Here is a 17,149-nt window from a genome sequence, read left to right as displayed (position 1 = left end):
AAAAGTGAAAGGCACCACAAGGGTGGTGTCCAGAAGACACCAGGAGTGAGCTTACATCTGTCCCTGCTCAGTGCAGTTGCACAAGTGGTATTTTATTCTGGCAAAGGTGTGACAGCAAACTCAGAGCATTGCTGACCAGGAAGCTCACCATGCTTGGTATCCAGAGGTGTTTTTAGGGAGGGGGCTTGGGTCACACGGGCCTGGAGTGTCTATGGGGCAGCCTCATTCACCCAATCTCCAGGAGTCAAGCTGATACCACATGCCCAAGACTCTCACAATAAGTCACGCTATCAGCATAAACAGAGACTCTTATCAGGAAAGATATCTTAAGGGTTCAGAAGTCACCCCCGGGGACTGGTCAAGGGCCACAGCTTTCTTTGGTGTATGCAGGGTTGGAACACCCCAGACCTGCTGAGTCAGCCCTTCCACTGAGCAGAAGAGGTTTATTAGTGCTCCAAAGGGGTGGAAAGGAAATGTGGCCTACAGTTCATCATCTCACCAGGAAGCCCTGGCCCCCTGTTTGTGAACAGTTAGGTGGTTTCCAGCCTGTTGCTGCTTCAAACCATGTAATAGTCACTATATTTTTAAAAACTGTTATTTTTTTATTTTTTTATTTTTATTTATTTGTTTTTTAAATTTTATTTTTATATTCCCCATACAATTGCAACCCCCTTATTTTGACCTCAATTCCTTCTTTCCCCCCACCCCATAATAGTGTGTCTCTGGTTCATGGTTGTTTGTTGATTTTGATTTTTTCTTTCTTATAGTTATTCTTTTTCCTGGTCCCTTATTTAAGTTTTCTAGATTCCTGCTATGAGTGAGACCATCCGGTATTTTTCTTTTTCTTTCTGGCTTATTTCGCTGAGCATGATCCCTTCCAGCTCCATCCATGTTGCTGCAAATTGCATGTGTTTGTCTTTTTTGAAGGCTGAGTAATATTCCGTTGTGTATATGTACCACATTTTGATCTAGTCATCTATTTTTGGGCATTTGGGTTGTTTCCAAAGCTTAGCTATTGTAAATTGTGCTGCTGTAAACATAGGGGTGAAGGTGCTCTTTGGAATTGATGTTTCTGTGTCCTTTGGGTAAATACCTAGGAGTGGAATTGCTGGATCATATGGAAGCTCTATCTTTAGTAGGTTGAGGAATTTCCACACAGCTCTCCATAGTGGTTGGACCAGTTTGCACTCCCACCAACAGTGCAGGAGAGTTCCTTTTTCTCCACATCCTCGCCAACATTTGTTGTTGCTAGTTTTTTTTAATATGTGCCATTCTCACTGGTGTAAGATGGTATCTCATTGTAGTTTTGATTTGCATTTCCCTGATGACAAGTGATGTTGAACCTTTTTTCATATGCCTGTTGGCCATTTGTATTTCCTCTTTGGAGAAGTTTTTTAGCTCTTCTGCCCATTTTTTGACTGGATTATTTTCTTTGTTTTTGTTGAGTCTCATCAGCTCTTTGTAGATTTTTGTGATCAGTCCTTTATCATTAGTGTTGTATGCAAAAATGTTCTCCCAGTTGGTGGGGTTTCTCTTTGTTTTGGTTATTGTCTCTTTTGCTGTGCAGAAGCTCTTTAATTTGATGTAGTCCCAGCTGTTTATCTTTGCCTTCACTATCACTGCTTTGGGTGATGTGTCTGTAAAGATGTCTTTGTGGTGCATGTCATTAAAAACTGTTATTTTGAAATAACCTTTGAATTATAGAAAAGTCACAACTTCCCCAATGGCAACACTTTCATTACCCTTGTGCAATTCTGACACCAGGAGCTTTTCCCACTAATATCAGGATTCTGTTTCTCCTGGAGCTTTGGGATGACTCAGTACCTACTTCATAGGGCTTGGAGAAATGTTGATATCCAGACATGTTGATGTGTTCAAAAAAAGGTCATTATTCTTTTACCAGCCACCTAAGGCCTTCACCTACTTTACCTCCAGCAGCTTCTGGATCATAGTCCAGCCATCTGGGTGACCTGCTTCATATTTGAGGCAGGATGACCCACCTAACATTGAGAGGAGGAGAAGAACCTGTATTTACCACGACCCCTCTCTGCAACTGTACCTAGATCAGCACCTGAAATGGGCAACAGGCCCTAAGATACAAGACTGAGTGCCTGAGTGAAGTCCCTCATCACTGGACCTGCTCACACAGGAAAGCTCTGGCAGAGTTGGTGCCCACCCAGGAAACTCTGGTGTGCGGGTTTGGGTCCGAGGAGAAATGCTTGGGTCTGTGGGGGATGGGTGACCCCACCGGTTACCTCTTTCCTCTGACCCTCCAAAGAGCTGAGCTGTTTTAAATCAATATTTAGAGACTATTGGCTTGAAGGATGACAACTTGTTCCACCGACCATGGGTCCAGAAGGCCTGGCCTGGCCTCGTTGTGACCACTCACGGCACTGGGAGGTGTCCCTGCAGGACTCCCCCCTCCCCATTCTTTTTTACTGTTGTAAAATACACATGACATATAACTTACCATTGAGGGCCTCCCCGGTGGTGCAGTGGTTGAGCGCCTGGTTGCTAAGCTGCCTGCAGCCTCTGCAGCGCTGGTTTAATCCCCAGCCACTGGGTGAGGGTCCCACATGGTGCACAGACCTCTCCTGCCGCGCCCGCTGCTTCCCTCAGCAGTGTACTTCATCAGTCTGCCTGTTCTGCTCTCTGCTCTGGCTCTGGTGAATTCTCTCACCCTCCCATGCTTCTGACTGTATCCAGTGCTTGTATTAAAAATAATAATAATAAAAAAAACTTACCATTTAACCATTTCAAAGTATATTGGATAGCGGGATTAATTACTTTGACACTGATGTACAGCCATCAACATCCATCTCCAGAACTTGTCCATCTTCTCACCTGAAAACTCTGTCCCCACTAAACACTAACCCCTCATTCTCCTGCCCCAGCCTCTGGGCCCCACCATCTTGGACCTCCTGGGACCTCACATAAGTGGAATCACACAGCATTTGTCCTTTTGTGTCTGGCTTAGATCAATCAGCATATGTCCTTAAGGTCATCTGTGTGTGGTGTGTGACTTGACTTCTTATTTTATCATTCCATTTGCCACTAGTGAACACTTGGGGTGTTTCCACCTCTTGACTATTATGATTAATACTTTCATTGGGCATCTACTAAGCCGTGGTCTCTCTAGAGCCTATGAAAAAGATCCTCTGTCTAACTTTCTGAGGACAGGAAGCCTTTTCAGGGTAATCTAACGAGCATCTTCTTTTGCACATGTGCCCTCGCACATGTGCCTCCCTTCTGTCTCTGTGATAGGGAGGCATGGCCAGAAGAGCTAACAAGCTGACCTGTGACCTCCCCACTGGGTGTTTTTCTTCCCATGTGGCTGCCAGAGGACAGGGACCTTCCATGGTCCCTCACAGTCCTTGGCTTGAAGACACAACTGCAGGTGTCTGTGGCACCTCACTCAGCTCTCTATCTGGTTCCAGGATGGCTCTGTTCTGAACATCTCTCCTCCTCCTGAGGAGACCAACCGAGACCAGCCTGATGACAGGAAGGACCTCCCATGGGGTGCCCAGTTTGAGCTGCCGCCCATTCTCCTGGAGACTGACAGGTAAATGGCTTCCACATCCCACTGAGCCCTTGTTTCCCAGAGGGGTGATGAGGCTGAGGGGTCAGTGGACAGTGTCATTGGACAGGGTCTGCTGGTATAACTGCCATCTGACCCTGGTCGAACCAGGGGCTGCTTCCTCTTGTGAAAGGCACTTTATCTCCCTTCCTTTGTCTATGCTCTCCCTCTGACTGCAGTGCTTTTCCTCTAGCACTTGACCTCATTTTTTGGGTGTTGGCATAGATGTTCCTGAATGTTCTATTTCCACCCCCGCTGATCTAATACCAACTGAGTGTACTGCTATTCAGTTCTGGCAGTAACCACCCAGAGCTGGCTTCAGATGCCTCCAGTTAAGGCTCCATTTGCCACAAGACTGCCCCCACATCCCATGCCAGCTGCAAATGAAGTCCCTGGTTCATTTGTGAAGTCTGTCTAGTCGGTTGTGACTTTGGGGGATTCCCATGATCCTCTCAGGTTTGGTAATCTACTAGAATGACTCAGAACTCACTGACAATGCTCTATTTCAGTCTCCCTTTACTATAGAGGATGTGCATTGGGGAAGGTCTGGTAGGACAAGGATTCAAAGCTTCCACGCCCTCTCCTGGTAGAATCAGGGCCATAGGGCCCATATATCTGTTTTTTTTTTTTTTTTTTTCTTCAGGATTTATTACTCAGGTACAATTGATGAGGTCCTTGGCCACAAGAATGACCTCAACTTCAGCCCCATCCCCACTCCCTCCTAACAAAGTTCTGCTTGGTTGGTCTTTCCGGTGAGCTATTCAAGGGTCACCAGGAGCCACCTCATTAGCATAACAAAGACACCCCATCACTCAGAAATTCCAATGGTTTTTGAAGGTCAGTGCCAGACCTGGGGACAGAGAGCAGACATATTTTTCTTACGGCCTGGCCCCCTCTCCAAGAAGGCTGTTCTGACTGTCCTGTCTGAGGAAGTCTCTCTCCGTTTCTTCGTGGCCTATACCATGCAGACCGCATAACTGCGTGCTTGTTGCATCTGTATCACTGTTCCCTGCATCCTCCCACTTTAGATTATCGGGAGAGTGGAGCAGGGCCACTTCTGCAATGATCTGAGGCCACCCTTGTCTCGGTACAGGACTGGCTATCGTGGGGGCCTGCATGCGTTGCTGGATGAATGACAATGAGTGAACGAGGCCATGGTGGCCCCAAACCACAGCAGCATGCAGAGGCCCTGGCCTGGCTGTGGGGGTTCAGCCTCTGGATTTCATTTGGCTGACAACGCTAAGGACATACAGACCGCGGCAGGTGACTCTGCTGATGCTCTGTGTTTCATCCACAGTGATGGTTACAAGTCATCGAAAGTCACACCATCAAAAAAACTGGGAAAGCAAGATTCTCTTCTACCTCCGTCATCTGTCCGAATCCTGCTGACATCTCCAGTTCATGAGGTTAGCGTGTGTGGTGCTGACTGGGGCCCTGGGCTCTGGAGAGAGGCCTCCTCTTCTCCACTGGGGTTGTTAGGGCCTCCATCAGAACTGCTCTGGGCCAAGGGTGGGGGGAGAGAAGCTTTGGGAAGGAGGACTCCCCTTAAGTAGCCATCACAATGGTAGCTTACTGAGCCCAGCATGGAGTTAATTAAGTGTTTCAGTTTCCGGTGCTAATTTTCTTGGGCCACAGTGGCAAAGCACCACCAGGTGGCTGAAAGCACAGGCATGTATTCTTTCCCAGCAAGGCTAGATGTCCTAGATCAAGGTGCAGGCAGGGTTACCCTCTTTTTGAAGGCCCGGGGAAAATCCTTCATCTCTCCCAGCTCCCGGTGGCCCCTTGGCTTTCATTTCTTGCCTTGTAGCTGCCTTGCTCCATCTCTGCCTCTGTTGTCACCTGGTCTCTCCCTGTGTGTCTCTGTTCTCTTGTTATGAGGACACTTGTCATTGGATTGAGGGCCCAATGTCAGGGTGCAATTTAGCCCCAGGCCAAGGACTGACTTCTTCACATGCTCTTCCTTGGCTCTTGTTCCCATTATTCTTTCCCCAAATAAGCTATTTGCCTTGAGCCATATCCAGGTCTGCTTTGGGGACCCACCCTGGGACCATGGGTATGGCTCAGTGACATCCTGTTGCTGGTTTTCTACAGAAGTCGAGCTCCCTGAGTGTGAAGAATTTGGTTACCAAGCTGTACTCCCCAGTCAGCCTGGAGCTGGCTGCCCCAAAGATGGCGACGGAGGCCAGCAGCCTGGTGCTGAGTGCCCAGGCCCTCAAAGAGATGGCCGTGAGCACCAAGAGCATCTCTCTCATTGCGGCCACCCGGCGCTCCAAGGCCCAGGACCGTGAGGGCAGCAGCCGCCGCTCCTCTTTCCACCTTCCAGAGGAGGACTCCAGGGACCCCAAGTCTTGTGCCACCCCAGATTCCATCCCAGCAGACAGGAAGTGGCCCCACAGTAGCCCCAGCCGGGACCGCTCTCTGGAGAGGAAGGCCAGGAAGAAGCAGTCACCCTCCCTCCCCTGGAATGTGCAACAGGTGGGTAGACAATGGCCAGGGTGCGCCTCACCCCATCTCAGGGGCCCAGCCAGAAGGGCAGCGTGTTGTGCCGAGGACCAGCCTCGGTGAAGTAATGATGAGAACTTGGGGGCCCTAGATGCAAAGGACATGAGAAGACCAGGGCCCCCACACCGCACCTTCACTGTTGCCATTTCCAATCTGAAGCCACATGCAGACGTATTGTATGTGGTTATCTATTTTTTTCTAAAAAAATAACATTATTAATATCATTAATTTATGAAAAATAACATTATTCATACATTTTTCATGTGTCTTTAAAGTACTTGTATCTTAACTTGAAAAAGTACGTTATCTGCTTGTAAAACACGGTAATTGAATGATAATCATGGGAGTGGTGAGTTGTTAAGAACCAGCCACCACCAGGTGTTTTTTCTGTTGAGTTTGGCACGGGGCCTGGTACACACGGGCCCTCTATCATTATCTGTAGGGCAATGACCTGCCGCATACAATTCCACTCATGCCTACTTTGTGGTTTTCTATTCCTGCTAAGTGGTCATTGAGGTTGCCTTCCATTTTTTTACTAACACACAAAATGCTTCATGACCAACATGAATAGTATTTTTCATTTTGAATGACTTTCTTGGGATACTGGACAATGCTGATCTGTGGAAAAGTCTCAGTGAAATAGGATCAAGCAAAAATCAGAGCACACAACAGTGTTAAACTGATTACAACTCTGTGAGATTATGTTTGCTTAGTGGGTGGGGCGGGTCTTACACAGGTTTATTTATTTCCCGTGAACCCTTGGTTAAATAAACTGGAGTGAGGGTGAGAAGGCCACTCCCTGGGTGGGTTGTCTAGTGGCTGGGTGTCTGGTGGATCTGCCTCTGCTGTCCAGCATTCTTGCCCTGGGGACACATAGTGGAAGGTTGCTGAGTCCAGTGACTTGTTCAGTAGAAATAAAGGTAGGACAGGGCCTTCCTGGTGGCCTAGGGGTTAAGTCTCAGCGCTATCACCTCTATGACCTGAGTTCAATCCCTGGCTAGGGAACTAAACCACATCTGGTGGAGCAGACTGCTCCTGTCTCACCCACTGCTGCACTTAGCAGTATATTTCAGGACATCTGCCCATTCTGCTCCCCACTATGTCTCTGGTGAACCCTCTAACCCACTGTACCTCTGGCCTACACCCCAGTTTCAACTTAAAAATGAAAAAAAAAATAAATGTAGGACAATAACAGGGAGTAGTTGAAGTGGGGGAGAAAGAAAGGATATTATAAGATCTGTGGTCCACAAGCTGGGACCCAGGAGCACTAATGGTAGAAGTTCTAGTCCAAAGGCAGGAAAAAGTCAATGATCCAGCTCAAGGCAGTCACACAGGAAGAGTCTCTCTTAGGTGAGTCAGCCCTTTTGTTCAGTTCAAGACTTCTACTGATTGGATGAGGCCCACCCACATTAAGGAAGGGAATCTGCTCTACTCAGTATTTCTACTTAAATGTTAGACTCTTCTGAAGCACCCTCAAAGACATACCCAGAATAATGTTTGACCAAATATCTGGGTACCCGTGACCCCGTGAAGTTATTAACCCAAAAAATTAGCTATCAAGTGGGTTTAGATGAGAACCCCCTCCATGGTAGGGTCAGGGGTGAGAAGGGAAAAGGTGGGGACAAACAGCCATGAGAGATCATTTGTGTATTCATCCTTGGGGGTGAAGGAGAAGGTTCTCAATGACTCTGCCCATTATATTCATTGAGGTACCCTGCATGTCCATGGTGGTCTGCACAGGCTGGGCATTAATGAATGCATGGCTTCAGCTCAAAATGACCTTAGCATTTCACCCCTTCACTCCCCACTCCCCACACCCTGCCCTGCTGTATGTTTTTCCCTGCAGGTCACGGAGAAACTTCAGCCCCCCTCCGTAGAATACTTGTGTGAGAGTCAGCCACCCCCTGCACTCGCTCAACTGTCAAAGCCATCGGGAAAGAGCTTTTTCCCTGCTGTCCCTGCAGCTTCCAAGACAAAACCCAGCCTCAGTTTCCACGCAGGTACAGTACATCACAATCTTAAGATGGCCTCTCCTCCTGAATGTAAATCTTCAGAAAGTGGGGACCATGGGGCTGTTAGCAGTTGGCTGCTCTGGGGTATGAGTGAGTTTTATGTTTTTTAGGACAGTGAGTGAGCCAAGGCCATTGTCTTTGTGCAAAGAAGTATTTCCCAAGGTTCTTAGTTTTGCTTCTGGCCTACCTCCAGTAGGCTGCCTTTATTTGGCCTGAACCCTTGGCTCCTAAGTCTTCCCTCAATTTAGGTTTGAACCCTCGCTCCTGTCATGGTTGGCATTACAAAGAATATATGTTGTGAAGATTTTGGAATGTAAATAAAATAAAAAATAAGAAAAAAAAAATCACTGTTCATCCACTACCCAGAAAGATGACAATAAGATGACTTCCCTGCTTGGCTGAAAGGTGATGTGGGCTTTGGCCTCTATTATGGATATTAGAGTTGTTTCTGATTTATGTCTGTTGTTAAAGCAGTTTGGTGGATGTCAGTGCTCAAAGGGCACCTCCACACTGTTACTATCCTTCAATAAGTGAAGGACAGAAGTGGAGACCTAGCGTTTTGAAAGGTCTGGGCAGTTTGATGTCTCCATGGCCAGTCCTTGCAGTGGATGTGAGAGCATTGGGATATACCACTGGCTATGTAACATCAGCTCACATTTATTGAGCACTTACTATGTGCCAGACAGCATGTCCTCACCAAGGACATGAGGCAAGAAATAACTGTCATCTTTATTACACTGAAGAGGAAATTGAGGCATAGAGAGGTTAAGGGACTTGCTCCAGGTCACACAGCTTGGAGGGCAGAGTTGGGATCTGAAGCAAGGGAAGCTGGCTCTGGGTCCCTAGCTCTTAATCATATATCCACACACCCTTTTATTTCTTGTTGTAGTAGAGTGCTTGATCGATAGTTCAAGGACAGAGGAAGCAGGTTACACATCTACATTCAGTCTTGCTGATGAGTGTGCACCTTGGCACAAACTGATTCATAGCCACCATTTCAAAGGCTTTTCAGAAATCTTTGATCTTGGCGGAATTCTGTGATTTGTCAACTGGCTATTATAATTGCTGGGAACAGGCAGTTCTGTAATAACACTTAAAAAAAAAAACTTAAAACACTTTTAATAAAACAAAGTATTCTTTATCCTTATGTCATTTTCTGCTTTCAAAAATTTCTATTTATTTGTTTTTATTCTGTTTATATAGCTCATAAAACAATAAAAATCACAGAAACTACGGAGCAGTTAGGAGAGGAAACTTTGAAGTGCATGGGGGCTGGGTTGACTCTCAACACCTCTCCTCCCAGCTGGCAGGCAGGTGCCGTAAATGCTGATCTCCATTTCTTCACCTGGAGGAAGTGCTAAAGATGCACCTATGGGGGGTGGGTGGGCATGAATGCCTGTGAACTAGCAGGTGTCGTGAAGCCTGAGTGAGTATAGTAGATGACTTAGCCAGAAGGTTCTAGTCTCCTGTGATCATACTCTGTTTAACCCCAAGCACAGAAGTTGATGTTTCTATCTCCTTTAGGGAGAGGTCCCCTGGAAAGCAAAATCTGCTTTTTTTCAGAGGCCCCCTGAAAGCAAAATCTGCTTTCCCTCATGTTTTATTATGAAACTCCCAATCTATATAGAAAAGAACAGCATATACCTCTGAGGCAGCCTTCAACATGGACCAAAACCCAGTCACTTGGGTTTTAGTGGTCTTTCGCACATTTTCCTTCATTTACTTGTTTGCTTTCCTGGAGAAGTTTCAAAAAAATCCCAGCTCACATTATTTCACCCATAGACATGTCAAAAGCTCTAACTGATAACAGATATTATATGTCACAGCTAATTAAGAGCTAAGAATTAAGAGTAATTCTCTAATATCATTTAATGCCTAGTCATGTACAATAGAAATCAGTCTTTTTCAAATCGAAAAGAGTGGACTATAACTGAATTGGTAAGAAAGGGGTACCTATCTTTGTTGGAACCAAGCTGACTTTCTGGTCTACTGGGTGGTGCTGAGACCTTTCTTGATGCTCTAAGGAAAAACTGAACCCTCATCTCTCATTTGTGTCTCTGGAGAGTCCTTGTGGGGTGCAGAGATTCTTACTCTACAATTATATGTCCCTGGTGAAAAAGTCAGAGCATATTAGAGGTGATGGTCCTTTGAGATCTGTAGCCCAATTGGTTCAGATCAGTAAACTGAGGCATAGAGAGTAGAAGAGATATCTCTAGGGTCACATAACATGTTGATGGCACAGCCAGGGCTGGCACCCCTATGTTCCCCACCCTGTGCTGGCTCTTCTGCTTGGAGAGCACACATCTGTAATTGGCAGATATGCAGTAATACCTGCAGGTGTTGCTACAGGAACTGTGCTGCCACTTTTCGGTGGGAACGCAATTACAGCAATCGCGGAGCAGGTTTGCAAGGCAAGACTGCTACTTCAGCAGAAGTTCTTGTGTCATTTATTGAAATCATACAGGCTTGTAAAGGCTGATCATGCGACAGTGGTATGAGGGATAGTGTCTGGAGGGTGGGTTTGGAACTGGGGACAAGGTATTACCAGGAACAGAGAAGGGGACATCATGACCATTTGTCAAGAGCCATTTGTGTCAGCAAAGCATTTGATGTTCTCACAGGCAGAGTTATCCCAAGACCACCATGGAGATAGTCACGTGATCAGGTCATCAGTGGCCTACGTGTCCTGGGGCCTGCCTTGTGATACGGGCTATACTCTTCTAGGTAGTCAAGGAATGCTCTGCTGTGATTTGCAGATAGCAAATAGGTCACAGTTGCCCGTGAGTGGCCAGCTAGTAGCCAGCTCATAGGAACCCACATGCAGGTAGCTGGGTAGGGGCCTGTGCAGATCTGTACTGAAAATGAACCTTCCCAGTGAGTCTGCAGAACACACACTACAGTGTTTGCAGAGGCTTGAAACTCTGTGGGGAAGAGTCCCTGGGCAGAGTCCTGATATGATTGCTTGATGGCAGTACAGGGTAGTGGTATTGCTGGGTCTCCCAGCATGCCCTGCTGTGTACTGCCTCTGGGTGTGCAGTTACAGCCAGGCCCTGGGTACATCTGAGAGGAAGGAAGATCAGCACTGACCAGGCCAGTGGAGACGAGAAAAGAATAAACTCATTTATCTTCACAACATCCCTCTTAAATAGGTGTCCATTTCAGAATCTGATAAGCAAGGCGAAGGGAGGTAATGGAGCTCACCAGGGACACACAGATCTGTGGGTGGCAATGCAGGTCTGCTGACCCTTCTGTCTCCAGGGGTTCCTGCGCTTTTGCCCTCGTTCCCATCCTAGGTGGTGTGGGAGCTAGACCCTCCCTAAAACTATCTCCCAGGTCAGTTTGGAAGATTGAAACTTATTCTAAAGGTTTTCTAAAAGGCCGTTGAATTCCTCTAAATGAGGAACTCTTCCACCTTAATTAAGGGCTCCTTGACTAATATCCAGAACAGCTTAACATGTATATAGCTAAAGCAGAGATTGCAAACTGACCATTTATAGACCACATCCAGCCTGAGCTCAGGGTTGGGGATGGGGAAGCTGTCTACTTGCCCAGAGAACAGTTGAAAATAATATGAAAAGTCAGAATGCACATAAAATGCAAAAATCTAGCAGTTCTTGCAAGAGGAAGCTGTGGAGAGAGACAGCTGCCCCCTTCTGACTTCAATCCTGACATGCTATCAGCCTTTCCCAGTGAGCTCTTCACCTCAGACACATCCCCCTGAAGGGACTGTCCAAGGAACTTGTGTGCTTGTTCCTTGTCCTCCTCCCCTGCTGCCGCAGAGGCTGTGTGCAGGGACATCTGTTAGTGTCGTTCCCTGCTATGGGTCCAGGTCAAGTCCTGGCTCAATAAGCAGCGGTCAGTGGGTGGAGGGCTGAATGCCGCCCCCCCGCCCCCCATCTCTGAGGTCAAGGGTTCTGCTGAGCTTGCTGGGTCTCCTGGCCTCCTCCCCTCTCACCTCTTTTTTTGTTTCCTGCCTGGACCATGTGCACATCTGATTTTGTGGGCCTTGGAATGCTTTAGTCCAAAGTTCAGGCTCGTAAATTTTAGGTAAACCCCACATAACAAAACTCATTATTTTAATGTGTACAATATAGGGGCATTTAGTAATCTCATAATTTTGTGCATCCACCACCACTATTTAGTTCTAGAGCACTTCATTACCCCCAGAGGAAACCCTGAACCCATTAAGTAGTAACTTCCTACTGTTTTTTCCCCTGGCTATTGGCATTCACTAATCCACACCGGGTCTTTGGATTTACCTATCCTGGTCATTTCATATACGTGGAATCATGCAATATATGGTTTGGGGGCTTGTTTCTTTCTCTTAGCATAGTGTTTTCAATGCTTGTTTAAGTTGACGCACAAATCAGAACTTTATGAATTTTTGTGATTGAGTAATATTCCAGTGTATGCATGGACAACATCGTGTTTATTCATCCATCCGTTGATGGACACTTGAGTTGTTTCCACCTCTTGGCCATCATGAGTGGTGCTGTTATTACTGTCTGTGCACAAGTTTTAGTTTAGGTATCTGTTTTCAATTTTTTGAGGTGTGTACCTAAGAGTGGCAACTGGATCACAAGGTAATCCTGTTTAACTTTTTGAAAAATTGCCAAACTGTCTTTCAGAGTGCTTGCCCCATTTCACATTCCACCAGTGGGGCCTGAGGCTAAAGTCCTTGTAGTACTTGTTAATTTTTTGTGACTCTCTCATTTGAAAGAAACGGAAACTGAGGCTCAAAGAGAGGAAGTGACCCACAGAGGGTCAGATGAAAAGGCAGTTGCAGACATGAGACGAAAACCCTGACTTCTCAACTCCCATTCACTCACGGATGTCCTCAGCGAGAAGTTATTGAGCCCTGTTTAAGTGTCAAGCACTCTGCTGGACCCTGGGGAGACAGTGCACAAAATATAGCCCTTCCTCTTGTGGAGCTGGCTTTGATTTAGGGGAGACAGACATTTCAATACAAATGTGTTAGTGATGCCGGTGTTGGAAAGAGAATAAAGAAAATGAGGAGGGTAGAGGGGAAGGATGGTATGGCTTTAGCTCCAGAGGTCTGGGGCCTCTAGGGAGTGACAAATTGCTTCTTTGTTGAGCAGAGAACTGAGGATGTGGGTGCCTAACCCCTCTCTGACAGAGATACCCACTTCTCTCTCTGCCATACCTCCCCTTACTTCCTTTCCTGTTTGATGATGAGGTCTGATTAGCTTTCCTCAGTTCATTAGACACTGATGACCTAGGAAATCCCTTGTATTGCCCTGTGATGGTCAACTGAGAACAAAGAGAGAACAGAAGAAAAGGAAGAACAAAGTTGTTGGAGAAGGGACAAAAGCACCAAAAGCCAGCAGAATGTGAAAGCTCCAGAAAAACCAGAGCTCAGGAGTTCATCTTAAAAAAAAATCCCTTCTCAGTGCTGTGAGGTGACTGGAGCAAGGTGACTGGAGCTGGCACATAGCATGTGCGCAACATGTTTCATCTATTCATCTCTGTTTAGTTTAGTCCTGGAATTCACTGGGTGATCCCTAAAAATATAATAATATTCTCTTATCTCTGGTGTCACTGTTTAGACGAGAACACGCTTCATGTGCCAGAGGTCAGCTTCACCTTCCCCAGCGCTATGTGGCAGAGCAGCACAGGCCCCAGCCGGGCGCCCCTCCTGCCCCGGGACATCCGAGGTCAGTGCCTGCTTCCCTCCCTTCCCAGGCATCCGGATTTGTACGCTGACCTCCATGCAGAGAAGTCAGAGGGTGGCATACCTGACTGCCTCACACATGACAGCTCACCAGGGCTCCCTCCTCTGTCGGGAGGTAACTTTAACCCGTTCTCTCATGGAACTGTTTCAGAAAAGGTTAAGAACTTCTCATTAAGGGTTCTTGGGGAAAGGGTGTCAAAGTGTTTACTAGTCCTGACCTTGGGGCTGGAAGCTCCCAACCCGGAGCAGCCTGAGTAATAGCCAGTCGTCCATTGCTGGCTTTAACGTGTCCTTAAATGTGAGGGAAGGGACATGTTCCCCAAGGATTCGTGTGTCCAGCATGGTGGAGACAATGGCTGGGGATAGGCCTGAATACTACTACTAGAGTAGCAGAGGCCAAGACTTGGAAGTGAGGCCTACTTTGGGAGGTGAAGTCCCTGATCCCAGGAAGGTGGTCTGGGGCATGGGCAGGGCTGAAGGAAGGAGAGGACCCATGTGGGCTTTGAGCTGTATGGCCAGTGACTTAGGCCAGGGATGGGGCATCCATATGGGAGGCAGCCAAGGAAACCCGGCTGGGACGCTGGCTTTGCTGGCATTTACCTTGCCCATTGGCTAAAGTCTTTCCATCCCTTCCAGGGTCAACAGACAGTGGAGGCCGACGTCACAGCCCACTGCCCCCCAGCAACCCCCGCAAGCACCACAGTGGCAGTGCCAAGAGGACAAGAAGAGCCAAATGACATGGTGGTGGCAGAACAGGATGCAGGAGAGTGACCTGGAGGCTCATCCCAGCCCTGAGGTCTCTCTGCACTGAAGCTGGATTTGAGAGGGGCCCTGGTAGGGACACTTAGAGGGGCAGCCCTTTGCACTGGCTCTGGTGTCTCCCTCCTCATGCCCATTGGAAGGAGGCCTTCCTGGGCGAGAGAGCCCTTCCTGGGACTCCTCTTGGGGAGCCTTGGACCTCCGGCTAATGCGAATCAAGACAGAATTGTCAAGGTCCATGAAGCCAGCCCTGGAACCTGGAACCCAGATGTCGAAGTTCCAGTCACATTAGGATTGTATAAGTTTCAGCCATTTTCTCATTGAGATAGAAGACAAATGTTTAGAAAAGCTCTGAGCACCATCCTGTGGAGAGCTGGGCCATCACCTTGTCTGCTGTGGGCATTTGCTATAGTTTCAAATCACCACCCTTATACCCTGATTTCAGGGAACCCCTCATTTGGAAACTGTAGGGACCAGTGATACCTCCCTTGGGGCAGGAACCACCGGGTGGGGAGCAGAGACAAGCTCTGTGGATTTGGGGAGCCAGCACAGCCATGCTGGGAGGTAGAGGTGTGTTGAGGTTTGAGGCCTGAGTGGAACCAAACCACATGCTGGGCACTGCAGCCTGGCCTCACACTCGCTACACTGCCTGCTGTCAAGGAAGATGTGCTAGAGGCTTTACCCAAGCCATGTTGTCCTTCCTGGGTTTTCTTGAGAAGTGTGCGGAGTGGGGAGGCGGCTCCCATTTACATTTGGGGTTTTGCTGCTGCTTTGCTGGAGGTCTGCTGTGGGTACCATCCAGTGCTATTGTGGGGCCTCTTTGAAATCTCTCTGAATTCTGCCCTGGACATTTCTACAGGCCCTCCTGGCCCCAGAGTACTCCCTGCCTCTGCTCCTGCCCTGTATCCCTGGGTCGTGGCAGGAAGAGGGGAGACTGCCCTGGAGCTGGCCACTCATTTGGTACACTGAGACCTCTGATGCTTTCTCATTTCCAGCCTGGACTCCATCCTGAGAATGAGGCTACTTACATTGGCAGGGGGTCCAAGACGGGGAGCAGTGGCTTGTGGTCTAGTGTGGTTCAGTGGCAGGACATGAGCTCCAGGATCAAATAGCCTGAGCCTGCCTGCCTCTCTCGTGGGCCTCAGTGTCTTTACCTGTTGAAATGGAGACAATGACCTCAGGAGCAGGAAAGGCGAAGATTCATACAGGAGAGATGTTCAGTATGGTGCTGGCACACAGTGAGACACCACTATGGGATTTCCATGTGGGGGCCTCAGTTTCCCTTTGTGCAAACTGCGTAATCTATTGCCACAGTCTCTGATGAGAAGTTTTTAAATGTGAAATATGATTATAAAAAATATGAACAAAGGGCCTCCCCGGTGGCGCAGCGGTTGAGCGCTGGGTTGCGAAGATGCCCACAGCCTCTGCAGCTCAGGTTCGATCCCCAGCTGCTCCCCGAACACCGGAGGAGGGTCCCGCATGGCGCACAGACCTCTCCTGCCGCCTGCTGCTCCCCTCAGCAGTGTGCTTCGGTCCTTCTGCCTGCTCTGCTCCCCGCTCTGGCTCTGGTGAATTCTCTCACCCTCCCGTGCTTCTGACTGTACCCAGTGCTTGTATAAATAAATAAATAAATCTTAAAAAAAAAATATGAACAAAGAAATGCAGTGGGCTCGTGCAGTTGTGGAACATTCACCTGTGAATTCTTTCCCCTTCTCATCCCGACTAGAGCCCCATTTCAACAGCAGTCAGAAGGAAGTGGGCAAGTGTTTAGCTTTGACATTCAGAAACCACAGGCCCAGGTGTAAGACTGAAGAGGAAGAGATGACCCCACCCTTACTGGATGAAGATGCTGATGTTGATAGGGGTGGGTGTAGGGAGGAGGTAGGGAGAGATTTGGGGATGCACATATGGGGGGACTTTGACCTTTGGCTTAAATTCCAGGGGAACATGTTTTAGCGAACCTGGGTAGGACAGAAATTGCTGGTTGCCCCCTTATATATGCTCTCTTTCTTCCATAATATTAGAACCTCCATTTTTTAGTTGGCTCCCAAAATAAAGACTATATTTCTCAGCCTTTTTGCAGCTGTGTGTGACCATGTGACTAAGTGCTGGCCAATGGAATATATCCCAGAAAAGACTGCTTTCAGGCATCTTTATCTTAAAGGACAAGAAACACATATCTCAAGTCTATTTTCTTTTTTGTGTCCTCATCCTGCTGTTTGGAATTTGGATGTGATGGCTGGAACTCTAGCTATCATCTTGGGGTCATGAGGGCAAATGCCATGCCTTGGAAAGGAAGGATTTGATTGCTGAGAAAAACATGCCTCTCAACAGCGATATGTCTGACCTCCAGACTTTAACTTGAGAGAGAAGTAAACTTCTACCCAAAGCCACTGTAGTTTGGTGAATCTCATTCTGACTGATACGTGAGGGGAAGCCCAGGTTAACAAATAGAAGTCTCTGGTAGTTTGTGGAGTGACATTAGAGAGGTAGTGATGGCAGCATAGTGGGATAAGGCACGGAGGTCAGAAATAACCCGTAAAAGTTTCTCCTGAGGTGGTATGAGCACACAGCAGAAGCTTCTGATCTGATTGTTGAAAATGGATG

At 47.7% G+C, this 17,149-nt stretch overlaps 1 protein-coding gene across 1 annotated transcript in view; it reads left to right on the top strand.

Annotated features, from left to right (window-relative positions):
* The window catches only part of LOC311181685 (kinesin-like protein KIF19), a gene marked incomplete at both ends in the record, with an annotated part of 37,086 nt that extends 22,566 nt beyond the window's left edge, over positions 1-14,520 (top strand). The window contains 6 exons of the mRNA XM_084250127.1: positions 3,438-3,562; positions 4,875-4,983; positions 5,669-6,052; positions 7,926-8,079; positions 13,659-13,766; positions 14,420-14,520. Coding sequence (XP_084106253.1) covers positions 3,438-3,562; positions 4,875-4,983; positions 5,669-6,052; positions 7,926-8,079; positions 13,659-13,766; positions 14,420-14,520 — 981 coding nt within the window. The remainder of the gene's footprint in view (positions 1-3,437; positions 3,563-4,874; positions 4,984-5,668; positions 6,053-7,925; positions 8,080-13,658; positions 13,767-14,419) is intronic.
* Between the last annotated feature and the right edge of the window lie 2,629 nt (positions 14,521-17,149).

The sequence above is a fragment of the Talpa europaea genome (genome assembly GCF_964194135.1).
Source record: "Talpa europaea genome assembly, chromosome: 12".
Taxonomy (NCBI): domain Eukaryota; kingdom Metazoa; phylum Chordata; class Mammalia; order Eulipotyphla; family Talpidae; genus Talpa; species Talpa europaea.
Note: the sequence above shows the minus strand (reverse complement) of the source record. Positions and strands in the feature narration are given on the sequence as shown.